The sequence below is a fragment of the Medicago truncatula genome, chromosome 3, assembly GCF_003473485.1.
Source record: "Medicago truncatula cultivar Jemalong A17 chromosome 3, MtrunA17r5.0-ANR, whole genome shotgun sequence".
Taxonomy (NCBI): Eukaryota; Viridiplantae; Streptophyta; class Magnoliopsida; order Fabales; family Fabaceae; genus Medicago; species Medicago truncatula.
The window spans coordinates 5,582,120-5,600,463 of record NC_053044.1 but is presented as its reverse complement, the minus strand read 5'-3'; the positions used below and the strand labels follow the sequence as shown (position 1 = coordinate 5,600,463).

General features: G+C 35.5%; 2 protein-coding genes across 2 annotated transcripts; both read left to right on the top strand.

The window, feature by feature from the left end:
• The first annotated feature begins 1,650 nt into the window (after positions 1-1,650).
• On the top strand, positions 1,651-6,221 carry LOC11422863 (putative disease resistance protein At3g14460). The gene is made up of 2 exons (XM_003598614.4): positions 1,651-5,263; positions 5,994-6,221. Exon 1 carries the CDS (start codon positions 1,800-1,802, stop codon positions 5,241-5,243), a length of 3,444 nt encoding a protein of 1,147 aa, XP_003598662.2. The 5' UTR covers positions 1,651-1,799; the 3' UTR covers positions 5,244-5,263; positions 5,994-6,221.
• A 1,836-nt stretch (positions 6,222-8,057) lies between these two features.
• Positions 8,058-9,222, top strand: LOC11415115 (putative disease resistance RPP13-like protein 1). Its single transcript, XM_024778630.1, has 2 exons — positions 8,058-8,626; positions 8,754-9,222. The coding sequence occupies exons 1-2, from the start codon at positions 8,058-8,060 to the stop codon at positions 9,220-9,222; spliced, it is 1,038 nt and encodes a 345-aa protein (XP_024634398.1).
• The last annotated feature ends 9,122 nt before the right edge of the window (positions 9,223-18,344 follow it).

Below are 18,344 nucleotides of genomic sequence, written 5' to 3'. Positions count from 1 at the left end.
ACAATTGCTATGTTATGGAAAAACTAAAATAACACGACTCAAATAGGAAACATTACAAAATATTTCGAAAATCATAGGAAATGGTTCTAATACTTCGCTATTTTGGATTAAAACTAAATAAAAATGACTGAAAAACATCCTAAGAATAATGTAAGATGGTTTGTCATCAATAACCATGGTGCTCCCTTGACAAATCTACTCTTCCTTTCCGACGGTGAGCATTAATCGTTCTGAATTCGGTAACTCAAAATCTCACATCAATGAAATTTATATTCATGGTGAAAATATCAATGACAACCAATAACAAAAAAAAACCACAAGCAACAACAATAGATCTAGATCTAATCTAGCAACCAAGTGTAATGCAAAACCACAATCGAACCAAAGAATAAACATGATAAAGAGAGTAGAGAAAAGAAACTGATACAAAATAATTGTTTAGCCGGTTCGATGCAACAATGACCTACTCTGCGGGTGAGATTAATCTCTTCAATACTTCTGTGCTGATGTAGGAATCAATCAAGAAGGATGACATTGCCAAAGGAAAAAGGATTCTTGTAGAGGTTTTGAATTCTGCCTCTGATATTGTTGCTACACCCATTGATAAGTCTCATATGGTTGAGTTTTGAATAACTCAACCGATCGTAATCTTTCTGCGAATCTGGTTACCTTTATTTATGCCCATGCTTACAGTTGATTAATTCCCAATTAGTTACTAATTACTATAGTAACATAAGGTGTATCACTACTCATTTCACTCAATAACGAGAATGAGAGGTTTCATCAATTTTGCTTAGTGTTTGTTGATATGATATCAGACGAAAGAAAACCCTGCTTCAATTATCTCACATTTTCTTGGTCATTCCTCTTTCCATTTCCGCATGCTTAATCCCTCTTCTTTCCAATCCATTATTCATCACGAATCAAGAAAATCCTGGAATTGTTCTTGTATATCGCATCCATTGCTTTGTGAGAGGAATTACAACACTTGATGTCGGAGTTGATTATATACACGGCCATCGACATAATATAACATGATTCAAAAACTAGATTGATTTGATTTGAATGCTACAAAAAGCTATCAAATGTGTAATGCACCAAGTTTAACACATGTGTCAACGGATCTTAATTCAAAAGAGTATATACTATCGCTTAATCCATATTTTTTAATTTGTAAATGATATTAATCTATAAGTATGTCGCCCAAATTCTTTATGATTTTGGTGAGCCTCGGAATTCAACTAACGTAAACTTTACATGACATAAAAGATACACAGCATTTTGATTCTTCTTCTTTTCGAGATCAAATGAAAGCAATATTTTTTAGTCGATGATACAAATCAAAGACAGTGGTAATCTTTCAACTTTTTCTTCTCTAAATTACTATTTTAATTGCATCATGCTATATAAAAACCTTACAAAATTTCTGGTTAGCTTCCTTTATTGTAAAATAATCAAAGTAGCATAATAAACTATGCATGTTGCTTTATTATAGTTTAGTTAAGGTGACTTAAATTAGTGGAATCAAGACACTTGCTCTCCTGTCCATATTGTTAAATAAGAAAAATAATTGTGCATTGTGTCATCAATTAAAAAAAAACTACTAAGAAACACATAGTAGTTAATCAGTATTTGTCATACATTGAATAAAGAAAAGCTCCATTCAATAATAATACTTTTCCAGTACATGATTCTTCTTCCAATTCCACAAACTAAAGAATAAATTACCATCTTACAGAGAACCTCTAAGGCTTGTTGATCAATTTCCACAAAAACAGAGAGAAAAAGAAAAAGAAACCATGGCAGAGTTAGTTGGTGGAGCATTTCTTTCATCATTTTTTCAAGTGGCTCTTGAGAAATTGTCTTCCAATGATTTCATTGACTATTTCCGTAGAAGCAAACTTGATGTCAATCTGCTAGAGAAACTTCTAATAACACTCAATTCTATCAACCATGTGTTGGAAGAAGCTGAGATGAAGCAGTACCAAAGCATGTACGTGAAGAAGTGGCTTGATGATCTTAAACATTATGCATATGAGGTTGACCAGCTGTTAGATGAGATTGCAACTGATACACCATTGAAGAAGCAGAAACTTGAATCTCAACCTTCTACTAGCAAGGTATTCGACTTCATTTCGTCTTTCACTAATCCATTTGAGTCTAGGATCAAAGAATTGCTAGAGAAGCTAGAATTTCTTGCAAAACAAAAGCATATGCTTGGATTAAAACAAGACGCTTGTGCTAGTAGTGAAGGTGGAGTTAGTTGGAAACCCTTAGATAGATTGCCAACTACATCTTTGGTGGATGAATCCAGCATATATGGTAGAGATGGTGACAAGGAGGAGTTAATCAATTTTTTACTGTCTGACATAGACAAGGGCAACCATGTACCAATAATCAGCATAGTGGGTCTCGGTGGAATGGGTAAGACCACCCTTGCTCAACTCGTGTACAATGACCAAAGGATCAAGGAGAATTTTAAACATAAAGCCTGGGTCTATGTTTCGGAAATTTTTGATGGTCTCGGACTTACTAAAGCAATTCTGAGGTCATTTGACTTTTCAGCAGATGGTGAAGACTTGAATCTACTCCAACATCAGTTGCAGCAGGGACTAACAGGCAAGAAATACTTGCTTTTTCTGGATGATGTCTGGAATGGGAGTGAAGAATGTTGGGAGCGCTTATTACTTCCCTTATTCCATGGATCTGCTGGAAGTAAAATTATTGTGACAACACGTAACATGAAGGTAGCAACTGTCATGAACTCCACCAAAAACCTTAATTTAGAGAAACTGAAGGAGAGTGAATGTTGGAGTATGTTTGTGCGACATGCTTTTCATGGAAGCAATGCAAGTGAATACCCAAATCTTGAATCAATTGGAAAGAAAATAGTAGATAAGTGTGGAGGGTTACCTTTAGCTGTAAAAACTTTGGGAAATCTCTTGCGAAGAAAATTCTCTCAACATGAATGGGTTAAGATATTGGAGACAGATATGTGGCGTTTATCAGAAGGTGACATTAACATTAATTCAGTACTGAGATTGAGTTACCATCATCTCCCTTCCAATCTGAAGCGCTGTTTTTCTTATTGTTCCTTATTTCCCAAAGGCAAGTGGTTTGACAAAGGTGAATTAATCAAACTTTGGATGGCCGACGGTTTGCTGAAGTGCCGCGGAACAGAAAAAAGCGAAGAAGAGCTGGGTAATCAATTATTAGATGATCTAGTGTCAATTTCATTTTTCCAGCAATCAAGATATGGTGATAATAAGCGGTTCACAATGCACGATCTTATCAATGATTTAGCACAATCAATGGCAGGAGAATTTTGCTTGCGAATAGAAGGTGATAGGGTGGAAGATTTCCCCGAAAGGACACGACACATTTGGTGTTCTCCTGAATTAAAAGATGGTGATAAAACGATACAACATGTTTATAACATTAAGGGATTACGTAGTTTTACCATGGATAAAGACTTCGGTATACAACTCTTCAAGACATACGACATATTACAACAAGATTTGTTTTCAAAGCTAAAATGTTTGCGGATGTTATCATTGAAACGTTGTAACCTTCAAAAGTTAGATGATGAGATAAGCAATTTAAAGCTTTTGCGTTATCTAGACCTGTCTCTCACAAAGATTAAAAGGTTGCCTGATTCCATTTGTAACCTGTATAATTTACAGACACTACTATTGGCATATTGTTCATTGACCGAGCTCCCTTCAGATTTTTACAAACTTACAAACTTACGTCATCTTGATCTGGAATGCACTCATATAAAGAAGATGCCAAAAGAGATAGGGAGGCTAACCCATCTTCAGACGCTGACTAAATTTGTTGTGGTAAAGGAGCATGGGTCTGGTATTAAGGAGTTGGCGGAACTTAACCAGCTTCAAGGGAAACTTTGTATTTCAGGGTTGGAAAATGTCATTAATCCTGTAGACGTTGTAGAAGCAACATTAAAAGATAAGAAGCATTTGGAAGAATTACATATCATATACAATTCCCTTGGCAACAGAGAAATCAATAGGGAAATGTCTGTCTTGGAGGCTCTTCAACCAAATAGCAACCTTAATAAGCTGACCATCGAGCACTACCCAGGCACTAGTTTTCCAAATTGGCTTGGGGGTTGTCATTTGTCCAATTTATCATCTCTCAATCTGAGAGGATGTAAATTTTGTTCCAAGTTGCCACAATTTGGCTTGTTTCCCCATCTCAAGATGCTTTCTATTTCAAGCTGTCCTAGAGTGGAGATCATTAATTCATCAAATAGTCCATTCAGGTCTCTGAAAACATTGCATTTTTATGACATGTCTAGTTGGAAGGAATGGTTATGTGTTGAAAGTTTCCCTTTGCTTGAAGAGCTTTTTATAGAAAGTTGTCACAAATTGAAAAAATATCTACCTCAACACCTTCCTTCTTTGCAAAAATTGGTGATTAATGATTGCGAAGAGTTGAAGGCTTCAATTCCCGAGGCTTCTAATATTGGTTTTCTACATTTGAAGGGATGTGAAAACATTTTGATAAATGATATGCCATCAAAATTGACACGGGTCATCCTAAAAGGAACTCAAGTCATTGTGTCTTCCCTGGAGAAACTTCTATTCAACAATGCCTTTCTTGAAAAATTGGAGGTTAGTGGCTTTGATAGTGCAAATCTAGAATGGTCCTCTTTGGATTTGCCTAGCTCTAATTCTCTTCACACACTCTCTATAAATGGCTGGAACTCCACCTTTCTATTTTCACTACACTTGTTCACCAATCTTAAAACTTTAAATTTGTATGATTGTCCACAACTGGAGTCATTTCCTAGGGGAGGGTTGCCTTCCTCCCTGACCAGCCTTAGAATAACCAAGTGCCCAAAACTAATTGCTTCGAGAGGGGAGTGGGGTTTGTTCCAACTAAATTCTCTGGAAAGTTTCAGTGTTAGTGATGACCTTGAAAATGTTGACTCCTTCCCGGAGGAGAATCTACTGCCACCAACTCTTAACTCTTTTCAATTGGAACGATGTTCAAAGTTAAGAATAATAAACTACAAGGGTCTTCTCCACCTTAAATCTCTCAGATATTTATATATTCTACACTGCCCCAGTGTTGAACGCTTGCCAGAGGACGGTCTACCCAACTCACTTTATCAGTTGTTGAGTCTTAACTGTCCATTAATTAAGGAGCAGTACCAAAAGGAGGAAGGAGAGCGTTGGCATACGATTTGTCATATCCCAGTTGTGGACATAGTTGGCTGATTAGCTGTTGAAAATGGAAGGTACACCCATCTGATTAACTCATTAATGTAAATCATTTCTGCATCGGCTATGTTGTCATGCCCTTTTCTTGAAATTGAAGAAACTGTAAAATATATACACCTCATTTTTTTTTGGTCTAGTAGTCTAGTGGTTAGAAATTCACCCAATAAGATGAATAAGTGGAGTGTATGGGGTTCGAACCCGGCCTCTGCATGTATAATGCAATGTCCCTATCAATTGAAAAAAGGTCACGGGAACACACCTCATTATATCTTCTAAATTTAAAGTTTTGAATGTTTTTGGTGTTGTGTTAAGTTGGGTATTCATCCAATTCCAACATCAGATAATAAGAAGAAAAAGAGTTATTTTTTGGCAAAAATTGTAACTGAGAGAGGGTTTGAAATTTTTCTGAGCAAAAATTGTAAAATTTGCAACTGTTCAAGTTGAGAATGTTTGTAGTTTTGTGCATTGCACATGTTGAGTAATAAATATTTTGGTGAGAGCTTGTGGATGTAGGTTTTGTCTCTTACTTCTTTCGTGGTTGTGCTACCGCTTGTTTAGAGGTTTTCTCTTGCTGATGTTCTCAACAATTGGTGCCACTAAGTGTGTGTTTTTGTTCTAATGCAGCTTAATGTGATTTGTTAGATAGAAAGCAAACATATGAATCATAAACATGTTTATTTTATGAAAGGCATTAATATTGATGAATTACTGATTAGGACTTCAATTCTGTTTTGTGCTTAACTGCAGGTGTTAAAAGAGGAAGTGTAGCAGAAAGTTGTGATGCAATTTATGTAAGAAAGAAAATAGAGAGAATGAGATGGGTGTTAGGGAATGCCTGGACTGTGGTGGACAAGGCATTAAGTAGGTTTAAGAATGATGACAGATTATACTGTGTAATAAATGTTCTATCATTATGCTTTGGAATCATTGGCACTCTTTGAATTCTATGGATTTACTTTTAGTTCTGCCAGATCATTCTTTTTGCCCTCTTTGCTTTGCTTCTTATTAGAGATATAGAGGTTACTAGCTAATAACTATCTATTGACTAACTACTAACTAACTTCAGCTCTAATGCTTCTTTTTCTATTGATGGTAATTGTGGGTTCCTAACACTCATTATTGCATGCTACCAACATGGTGGTGAGATCTCTGATGTAAGACCTGTTTTAAAAACACTGATGAGCTCACTATAAAATTTCTAGTTGAAACCCTAAGCCACTTTGATTTTTAAGACATCTATCTTGGTCCCATTGTGCAAGTACTTAAGCAGTCTACAAAACTGTGTAAAATAGTAGAATTACTGAATTATTTTGACGAATCTATAAACATTGTAGAGTAGATTAAAAGGTAGATAGACAATACATCTCCAAAAGAGGCATTAGACTCCAATTTAGAAAACTACAAGCATGTTCAAGGAGAGATGCTTTTAGTCTATCTTCCTACATATTCTAGGAAAACTCTTACCCTAACCATACAAGGTGGAATTTCACACCAATGTTTCCTGCCATTTTTTCCACATCGGTGCAATCGTGCACATGAATTTTACTTGTTCTAAAAATAACAATAATTTGCATTCCTCAATGACAAACTATCCATGAGGGGTGTCATAATGATGTCAGGAGAGGCAAAGTCTTGTGAAGTAGCGCACTAAAAGAATTGAAACATTTGCATCAGACAAGGTCGTATCAGTTATAGCACATCACTTGTTAATTAATGGCCATCTATAGTAACCAAAAATGGAATTATTCTAACCATTGTACTTGGAACTGTAATTTTGTTTTTGTAATTTAGTAATCAGTTTAGTTTCTCGGATTTGTTCATAAAATATGTATATCAAAGATGGACTAGTCTATCTTGGTAAGCTCCTGATTAGATTAGGTTTCTGTAGAACCATTTGATTGGTAAAGGGACAATTCAAATCAACCCCTTACTGCTCTGGCAATAAGCTCCAAAAAATGCAAAATAAGCAATCAGACTCAAATTTATATCCATCTTGCTGAAAGTATCAATTAGTTCACACTGCTCCTGCACCTCAACTTCAATAACAAAAGCCGCGATGCTATTAAAAACAAAATTAACAAGGACAAAATCAGTTGCGATGGCTTTGCATAGAAACATGATAATCTCATTGGCCATGGAATTTGGTCTAAGGCAATATGATGCAAAACTTGTTGCGTCTTTTTTTCCAACAATGTTCACCACGGGAAATAGAAGAGAAATCCATCCACCAAAAACAGCAAAAATACATGCAGCTGCAATTATGTTACTTTCTTCTGGTAGCATGTTTGTGTAAGGACTTCCTTAGAGAATTCAAAGCATCAATATGTTGTCCAGCTCCATAATAACAAGAAGTTATGAGATTCCAATAATCCATACAAAGTTAAACCCCAGGTAGCCATTCTTCAATTTCCTCATAGGAAAACTTTCTGATAAGAATCTTTACAAGCAAAATTATCTCTTCAAGGGATTACACAATCTGAAGGTAGAAGTATAATTCTATAATGACCAACGCTTCAAGATATGCAAGAATGTGAAAATTGATCTGTTTTCAAATCTAAAATATCTGCGTATGTTAACATTCTATGGTTGTAATAATCTCTCCGAGCTAGCTGACGAGATCAGCAACTTAAGCTTCTGCGTTATCTAGACCTTTCTTACACTGGGATTACAAGCCTACCTGATTCCATTTATGTGTTGTATAATTTGCAGACACTCTTATTGCTAGGATGTAAATTGACGGAGCTCCCTTCAGATTTTTATAAACTCGTCAATTTACGCCATCTTAATCTAGAAAGCACTCTTATCTCGAAGATGCCAAAGCAAATACAAAGGCTAAGCCATCTTCAGACTTTGACAAATTTTGTTGTGGGAGAGCATAGTGGGTATGATATTAAGGAATTGGAAAAACTCAACCATCTTCGAGAAACACTTTGTATTTCACAGTTGGAAAATGTCACTGATCGTGCAGATGCTGTGGAAGCAAATTTGAGAGATAAGACACATCTGGAAGCATTGCATATGAGATATGGTTACAAAGGAACAACTGATGGCTCAATAGTTGAGAAGGATGTCTTGGAGGTTCTCGAACCAAATAGCAACCTGAATAGTCTCATCATCGAGGACTACAGAGGCACAGGCTTTCCACATTGGCTTGGGGACTGTTATTTACTCAACTTGGTATCCCTTGAACTGAATAGATGTGGATTTTGTTCCCGGTTGCCACCACTTGGGAAGCTTCCCTCTCTTAAAGAGCTTTCTATTTCAGAATGTTATGGAATAGAGATCATCGGTGAAGAGTTTTATGGCTATAATTCATCAACTGTTCCATTTGCTTCTCTTGAAAGTTTGAAATTTGATAACATGTACGGTTGGAATGAATGGTTATGTCCTAAAGTTACATGGATGTGTAAATGTTTTAATAAATGAATTGCCAACCAACTTGAAAAAGGCCTGGCTTGGCGGAACTCGGGTCATTGAGTCCTCTCTAGAGCAAATTTTGTTCAACAGTTCCTCCCTTGAAAAGTTGTATGTTGGTGATTACGATGGTGAAAATCTTGAATGGCCCTCTTTTGATTTGCGAAGCTGTAATTCACTTTGCACTCTGTCTATATCTGGTTGGTGTTCCTCATCCTTGCCTTTTGCACTGAACTTGTTCACCAATCTTCATTCTCTAGATTTGTACGATTGTCGACAGCTCAAATTGTTTCCACAAAGAGGTTTACCTTCCAGCTTGAGCACCCTCCGAATAAACAAATTCCCTGAACTTATTGCATTGAGAGAGGAGTGGGGTTTGTTCGAACTCAATTCTCTGAAAGAATTCAAAGTTAGTGACGACTTTGAGAATGTGGAGTCTTTCCCGGAGGAGAATCTACTGCCACCAACTCTTAAGTCTCTTCGTTTGGAAAATTGTTCAAAGCTAAGAATAATAAACTACAAGGGTCTTCTTAATCTCAAATCTCTCAGACTCTTACATTGAATATTATCCTTGTCTTGAGCGATTGCCAGAGGAGGGTCTTCCGAGCTCCCTTTCTACATTGTATATTCGTGAATGTCCAATAGTTAAGCAGAGGTACCAAAAGGTGGAAGGAGAGAGTTGGAATACAATTTGTCACATCCCTGATGTATTTATTTATTGATTGGCGGATTAAAGGAGACTTACTATAGCCAGGTGCACCACATTCACCCATGGCACGTAATGTCAAACATTTCCAATTTTTTGTTTATAGAAAATGGAATGCCAGTATTCAACTATTTGTTCTTATTGTGTTGTTAACAAGAGGGTGTTCTTGAGTAATTCCATTTTGTCGTTACAACATGATATAATAAAGTTCTTTGGGGTTGATAACATTCTGCACTGGCATAATAAAATAAATAAATGTACTTGTGATTTTGGCTACTGCATAGCTCTCTATTGATATAGCCTCAAACAGTGGTTGCCTGCAAGAATTTCCTCAATTTTCCATGCTAGATTGTTACATGCCAAATATAGATCATCATTTTATTGTTTTGCATAGCATCAAACTTCTACCGAGCCTTTGATTTCTGTGTCACATTAGCACAAATTATTCAAAACCATTTCACGACTTTCTTTTTAAAATTTTATTCGTTCTATCTCTTTATATAAGAACTTTATTTTTACTCGTTGAAATCATTATTCACTACTAGAAAAAGCAAAATTAGTGAGGGAAATTAGTGACGGAAAAAATGAAATTCCTCACAAATTCCTTGGTCGCAAAATTTAGTGACGGAATTAGAGAGGGATTTTACGTTTTCCCTCACTATATTTCCCTCACTAAATTTAGTTTTTTTAGTAGTGATTCTCTCAAGTATTTTCATACCGGCTAGCATGATTACTGTTGTGTATGTCTTCAAATTGCAAAGTTGGGAAGCAGAGAAATCGTGACACAATTTTGGTAATGTCGAGAGCTGGTTTTCAGGGCGTCCAATCGTGACACGATTTTTGGCTTGTTGGGCAAGATTTTCAGGATAAGGTTGGTCGTACTTTGGATCGTACGCATCAATTGTGGCACGATTGGGGAAAAACATGACACGATTTTGACGCAGAAGACAGCTATATAAGTGTTCTTTGCAGATTTTGAAGGTGAGCTTGAAGAGAGAGAAACTTGGGAAATCAAAGGAGGCAACTTTAGGGTTTAGGGTCTTTGATTAGAGTTCTCTTGGGTTGGGAAACATTGTAAACACCTTGGTGAGTGAAAATCATTGAGTGTCTTGGTCATTGGTGAGATTGGGAAAAAAGGGTAGAAATTAGGGTTGTTCTTTGTGAACTTGTCAAAGCTAATTTCTTGTAACCCTTTTGTATCTCTTTGGAAGAACTCATTGATAGTGGATTGGAGAGTTCAATCTCTTCTCCAAAGTAGGTCAAGTTTGGACCGAACTTGGTGAACAATCTTTGGTGTGTTTGTTTCTCTCTTCTCTCCTTTTATATTTTGCTTGTGGTTTGTGCTTTTCACTTTGATTCCTAAATTAGATCTAGGTGTTGTTATTGTTGATTATTGCTTGCACTCACTTTGTTATTGGTTACTACTTTCCTTTGCTCCACACATCATAGTTCGTATTGGTTTGACTTTGAGACCAGAATTCACAACAATTGGCCCCCACCGTGGGGCATAGGAGTGATTTGGTTTAGTGAGTACCATGGATTCAAAGTGGGATATTGAGAAGTTCATCGGGATTAACGATTTTGAGTTATAGAAGGTGAAGATGCAAGCGGTGTTGATACAACAAAAGTGTGAGAAAGCTTTGAAGGGTGAAGGTGCGTTACCGGTCACCATGTCACAAGTGGAGAAGACCGAGATGGTGGACATGGCTAGGAGTGCCATTGTCTTGTGCCTCGAGGAAAAAGTTTTAAGGGATGTCGCGAAGGAACCAACCGCGGCATCTATGTGGTCAAAGTTGGAGTCGTTGTATATGACCAAGTCTTTGGCTCATAGGCAATTCCTTAAGCAACAACTCTACTCATTCAAGATGGTGGAGTCAAAGACCTTGATGGAGCAATTGGCAGAGTTCAACAAAATCCTTGATGATTTGGAGAACATTGAGGTGCAACTTGAGGACGAAGACAAGGCTATACTCTTGTTGTGTGCTCTACCGAGATCATTTGAATCCTTTAAGGATACCATGCTCTATGGCAAAGAAGGCATTGTCACCTTGGAAGAAGTTCAAGCGGCTTTAAGAACCAAGGAGTTGACCAAGTCCAAGGACTTGAGAGCGGATGAAAACAGTGAAGACCTTAGTGTTTCAGAAGGAAATGGTGGAGGTAGAGGTAACTGAGGAAGCTCAAAGAGCGGAAACAATGATAAGTATAAGTGCTTTAAGTGTCACAAGTTGGGTCACTTCAAGAGGGATTGTCCGAAGGACAATGAGAGCTTCGCGCAAGTTGTGTCCGACGAGTATGGGGATGCGGGTGCTTTGGTGGTGAGTTGTTGGGAGGAAGATGAAGGTGAGGGTTCTGACCTTGGTATTGATGCCTTGTAGAATGGTGTTCATCTGGAGAGACATTAAACACTCAACATCAGCCTGGAGAGGCGGTGGTAAGAATACTCATGGTTAGCCTAGAGAGGCGGTGTGAACAATACTCGTGATCAACCCTTGAGGTGGAGTTACAAGGTGGAAGCATAGTGGAAATACTCATTTGGAAGTTGAGGTAGAGAAAGCTCAACTTAAGGTGGAGTTGATGACACCGGGAATGGTACGACTATGGAGGCTTTGGGTGTTTATGCTCTAGTTGTGAGCATGTGAATTCTTCATGAGGACGGAAGGTATTCCGGGGTTTGAAGAATGTATGGTGTGGCTTGTGTGATTACCTAAAAGACCAAGGGTGATCGGATGCAAGGTGATCTTCGAGGAAGCGGGAGACGTTTCGTGGTTGAAGAGGGTTTGATGTAGACTTGTGGAGCAACTTGGTATAGTTGAATTCAAGGGAAAAGAAAAGGGAGATTGGTGGTTGATGGTTAAAGTGACATCATCATCAATTTGAAGTCAAGGTGGAGAATGTTGTGTATGTCTTCAAATTGCAAAGTTGGGAAGCAGAGAAATCGTGACACGATTTTGGTAATGTCGAGAGCTGGTTTTCAAGGCGTCCAATCGTGACACGATTTTGGGAAATCGTGACACGATTTTTGGCTTGCTGGGCAAGATTTTCAGGATAAGGTTGGTCGTACCTTGAATCGTACGCATCGATTGTGGCACGATTGGGGAAAAACGTGACACGATTTTGACGCAGAAGACAGCTATATACGTGTTCTTTGCAGATTTTGAAGGAGAGCTAGAAGAGAGAGAAACTTGAGAAATCAAAGGGAGAAACTTTAGGGTTTAGGGTCTTTGATTAGAGTTCTCTTGGGTTGGGAAACATTGTAAACACCTTGGTGAGTGAAAATCATTGAGTGTCTTGTTCATTGGTGAGATTGGGAAAAAAGGGTAGAAATTAGGGTTGTTCTTTGTGAACTTGTCAAAGCTAATTTCTTGTAACCCTTTTGTATCTCTTTGGAAGAACTCATTGATAGTGGATTGGAGAGTTCAATCTCTTCTCCAGAGTAGGTCAAGTTTGGACCGAACTTGGTGAACAATCTTTGGTGTGTTTGTTTCTCTCTTCTCTCCTTTTATATTTTGCTTGTGGTTTGTGCTTTTCACTTTGATTCCTAGATTAGATCTAGGTGCTGTTATTGTTGATTATTGCTTGCATTCACTTTGTTATTGGTTACTACTTTCCTTTGCTCCACACATCATAGTTCGTATTGGTGTGACTTTGAGACCGGAATTCACAACAATTACTTTACAAGCGTGATTGTTGGAGAACCTTCAGTAAGGTACACAATGAAAGTATTTCTTTATGCTTCCAAATGTAACACACTAGTATTGAGAACCCATGCAAACTGATATGGTAAACCTATCCAAAACAGCTGAGATCGGTAGGTGCAATGAGAAGACAAAAATAGGAATGTGATATTAATATTGCGATTTCTGTAATTTCTATGTGTCTAACTCAGATCACAAGTTAATAGGGACAAGATTAATGCAGGGACTAAACTTTGTGAAATTTTTTGGGACTAAACATTTTTAACCTTGAAATCAATTGTAATTTATAAGTATCTCTGCTAATTTATAGGGACTAAAAGCGTGGTCCATGCTAGCTAGTGACAGATTGATCTGTGGACTTATCTTTCGCTCTAAGTTTTGATCTCCATATTGTAGGTTCTGGGAGCTCAACCTTTGCTGAATACCTTGAAAACCAAAGAATTTATTCTGGTAAATGGTTACATTAAATGTTTCATTGTTGTTTTGTAAGATTATACACAGGAGCCATACAAAGCCTTGATAGAGATTTGAACGAATTTCACTAGTTTAAATCTAGGTTCTACTAAATCCTGTAGGTTTCACATAAATATGAAGAGGCTAGTAAATTTTAGCTCATAGAAGAGTGTGTTACAACTTCTCTAAAGTAAACAAATTGCATATATATCTTTGAAAGAAGTACATTAATTATTCTCTTCATTGAATAAAAGTACATGAATTATTCTTCTTTCCCATTCATGTGAAGAAGAATTCATTGTTACCTATAGGTGATTGTCCTTGTGGGACCAATCCCTACGTTGACCATCTTTCCTTTGGCGACACAAGAATAGTGGCCAGTGTTGAGTATCGTTGTTTTTCGATAGACGTGTTTGGTTCACCAAGATAAAACTCAACAACAATGACGATGTGAGAATTGTGTTCTCTATATTTGGTCAATTTGTTGTGTTTTCGATTACCGCTCGTTTCAGTCGTCATTGTCCTCTTCTCTGATTGGGTGTTATCAGAGACGAATCCATAATTCTTAAGTAGTGAGGTCAATAAACGCACGCACGCACCCACCCACACACACGCACACACAAACACTATTTTAATTTTGAAAACATAAATATACATTATAATTGTTTCCAAAAAAATATACTTCATAATTGTTCTCTTACGATTATTATGTATGTGTCATATTAACAAAAATATCTATATTATTATGTATATATATCATATTACAAAAATCATTATTTTAGTTAAAAATAATACAAATAGTATTCAATTTCCCCCCAAAAGATAGGAGGACCAAGACCCACATTCTCAGTGACTTAGGGTTGTCCTTGGTCTTACCCAAATTTAAATAAAATTTAATTATATTACCCAAAATTGCCCTTGTTCATATAAATTTTTCAAAAATCATTTTTCATCTCTGTATCTAAAATTTTCACCTCCCCTCTATCAAAAACATCCATGAATATATGATGAAGCAAAATGAATGATTAAAGATAGAGTCACAAAGCTTCCATTATTACGATATTGCATATGTTAGTGAGTTTCCTTATTAAAGTTTAAGTGCATTTTGAAATTCAAGTTTTATGCAAACTGAGTTTGTGTAAGTTCACACGAACTTTGTTTGCGGAAGTTTATGTGTGTTGAGTTTGTGAATTGAATAAAGTTTACATGTGTTGTAAAGTGACTCAAAAATGTTTTTGTGAAATGTGAAGAATCGTGATACAATTTGTGTAGCGTGACACGATTTTTGTAGCAGATGGGTGGTGCCCTTTGGTCAATAAGGAGAAGAGGAATTTAATGCTCAGTTGATTAATTACCAAGTAGTTACTAATTACTATCGTAATATAAGGTGTATCACTACTCATTTCATCAATAACGAGAATGAAAGGATTCTTCAATTTTGCTTAGTGTTGATATGATCTATATACTACTATTAAAGTTGATGCCCTATAAATTTCCCATTTTGCCCCTAGGAAAGGTATTTTTGTAATTTTCTAATTGGTGGAATTGTGTTGTTGCCACCTCACCATTATATGGGTGCATTTCCCATTTTGCCCCTCACAATTTTTTAATTATTTTATAATTTTTATATTTTTGATAACTTTAACTATTAAGGTATCGCTTGACCCGGTTTTTTTTTTCAACTTTTCTACATTTTTAAGGAGAAGTTAGGTCAAACATAGTATCAATTAATTACTTACTAAAAAAAAGTAATTTTTTTGAATGCATAAAATTGAATGGAATGAGCTTTGGTCAAAAATTGTTGAATGTTACTTTAAAAACTACTTCTCGATAATTTATTTCACAAGCACCTCTTTTTAACTCACGCTGTTTACTTACTAAAAAAAAGTAATTTTTTTGAATGCATAAAATTGAATGGAATGAGCTTTGGCCAAAAGTTGTTGAATGTTACTTTAAAAAACTACTTCTCGACAATTTATTTCAAAAGCACATCTTTTCAACTCACACTGGGAACCTTTTCTTTTGTTTTTTAATATTATATTTCAATATGATTTTTTCTTCCATTTAATTTTTTTTAAGGAGGTCCCATTTAATTTTATTACCTTTTTTTCAAAGGAATTTTATTATCTTTTTATCACTTATACATTTAAATTCAATATCGTTTAATCATCACAACCTCACAAATATTTTTATTCACGCTGTCATTTAATGATACCAAATATTTTTATTTTCTTTCTTCAACCTCGCAAATATATACGAATACACATATTAGCGCTTAAAGTAATACTTTATATGTGTCTGTTTTTTTGTTACGCTACTGCGTATATTTTTTTTTTAAGTTGCATAATGCGTATGATTATTTTTATTCTTATCTTCAAAAAAGGTCTAGATGCCTAGAAAAATTATACTTATATATATATTTTGCACCCTTATATTGTAACAAACTATGCATATCTTTTTCTTATTCGAAAAAACTAAACATATAGGTTTCCATGGCACCAACAATGTAACAAATATAATATCATATAATATAAATTCTTATCTTTTTGAAAGACACCAAAATGTACACTAATAAGTAACATTGATGAATCATGATGATTGAATTTTAGCTCATGATAAGGTTTTGACACAATTGTTATTTTAGCTTCTGGTACTGTGGTTGAAAAAAAATTGATGTATGTGGGTTATTTTAGTTTTTGTGAGTAATCATAAAGCCATAACAATTTTCATATTTGGTTTATTCTTTCCTATATGATTGAGCCGTACAAAAGTTGATTGGTGAAATTTGTTTTGGTCATATCATTGACGTCCAAAAAGTTGATGATTCAGAAATTTGTGCATTTAAGATCAGGTTGATTTGATGATACAAAAATTGATCACATAGGAATATGTTAGCTTCTTTCGATATCAGAATGAACAAAGGGAATAAAATTAAATGATGTATTATTGTATCTTTATATAGGACTTTCGATGTCAAGGGATTATGACTACATTAAGGATCTAAAAAATGATTTGGACATTTGGAAAATAGGATTTGGAGTGCTGGATTCTTGGATTGTAAATGGTAGTAATGAGAATCAACATATGAAGCTCATTATTTGTGATGCAAGGATTAGATGAGTTAGTTAAGATTTGTTGTAATTTCCTTTATGATTTATCAATGTTACTTATTAGTGTACATTTTGATTTATTTACATTTTTTTATTTCTTTCTCGAATTTAGGGTGATCAAGCTCATGTAATAACTCGGTATAGAGAATTGGAGCATTGAAAGGCTTTGATCGAGGAAAACAAGACTTATACTTTGTATAATTGTCATGTGTTTGATAATGACATTGTATTTAATCTCTTTAGGGTTGTTTTTGGTTCTGATACAAAGGTGCAGAAGTATGACAAGTTAACTAACGTTCTTACTCATGAATTTCGTTTTAAGTCATTTAAGAAAATTCAAGATGGAAAATTCAAATCTGACATTTTATATGATATAGTTATGTGCTTTAATTTATTTCTTTGTTTTCTCCGATTATAATATTATTATAGATGTAATATTTTTTTTAAGAAATCATCGGGCTTCTTCATGAGATTGTCAAGACAACATCAATTGGGACTAGAAAGAAACTGTGTACGAACATTGTGTTGAAAGATAAAAGGTATTATTTTTTAATTTGTCAACATCAGATGATAGAATTTTGTATAAGTTTGATAATGACCTGAAAGATGTCTTTCCTTATGCAGTGAGAATATAGTTGATGTAACACTATGGGAAAAATACTCCGTAGCTTGATCATTTACCATCTATTTACCTTGAGTTCTTCCATTTTATAGTCATTGGCAACCCAAATATATGTAACAATTGGTCAGGTTCGAGGCTGCTCATCAACCTACATTATCCGGTTGTTGAGAAGTTTAAGACTTAGTAAGTTTGCATTATGATTTCAAAATATAGTATTAGAGTAACTTATTATTTCACAATCTGATTTGATTGTTTTTTGACCATGTTTCTTGAATTGTTGTCGTGACCTTAACACTTCTCAAGCTCAGAGTCAAAGTATCAGTCATAACTTAAGTTAGAGTTCGGCTTCTTCTCAACGTACTTTGTACAACGATTTTTTCAATCTGCCTCAGGTTAGGCCAATTACTGAATTTATAAACTTAGTCATGGTCTGCTTTTTTTATACACGAACATGCTTTGAGTTTTTTGATGCACAAGTTAAAAATACATATTGCATTATTCTTTATTTCATGTGCATAATTTGGGTTAGGATACATACTTCATCACTATTTGGAAAACAACTAAATTCAATCCTAACCAGTTTGGATGGTATTATAAGAGTTGCACCAAATGTTCGAAGACATCAATGTCAAATGGTGCTAGCTATAGATGCACATGCGGGAGTGATGCTTAATTTCCATTTGTTTCAACAATGTTAATTGGTCAACGGGGTTCATATAATGCACATACATGTATTTATCTAGACTTTATAGGAAGATAATAGGAAGATAAATTAGAAGTCATGATACATTTTCTTTAGCTTAAATCAGTTAAGCTACCTTTATTTTATAAATTATATGTAACTATATTCGCATACAGAGAAAGTATAAGTGTCGCCTCATTACCGCCGAAAGAGCAAGCTATGAAAAATACTTGGGTGGGCTATGGATCAATTTCTGCAGAGAACATGTGATGATAGAAGGTGGTAAGCTCATATTTGGTCTCGAAAAGTCACCGAAGAACTTGCACGTTCGAGTTGTTCTAAAGTAGATATTTGCTGCTGAACTATTTAAACTTCTACTATTTTGACGTATCGCTTTGGACTGTAATCGTAAACTA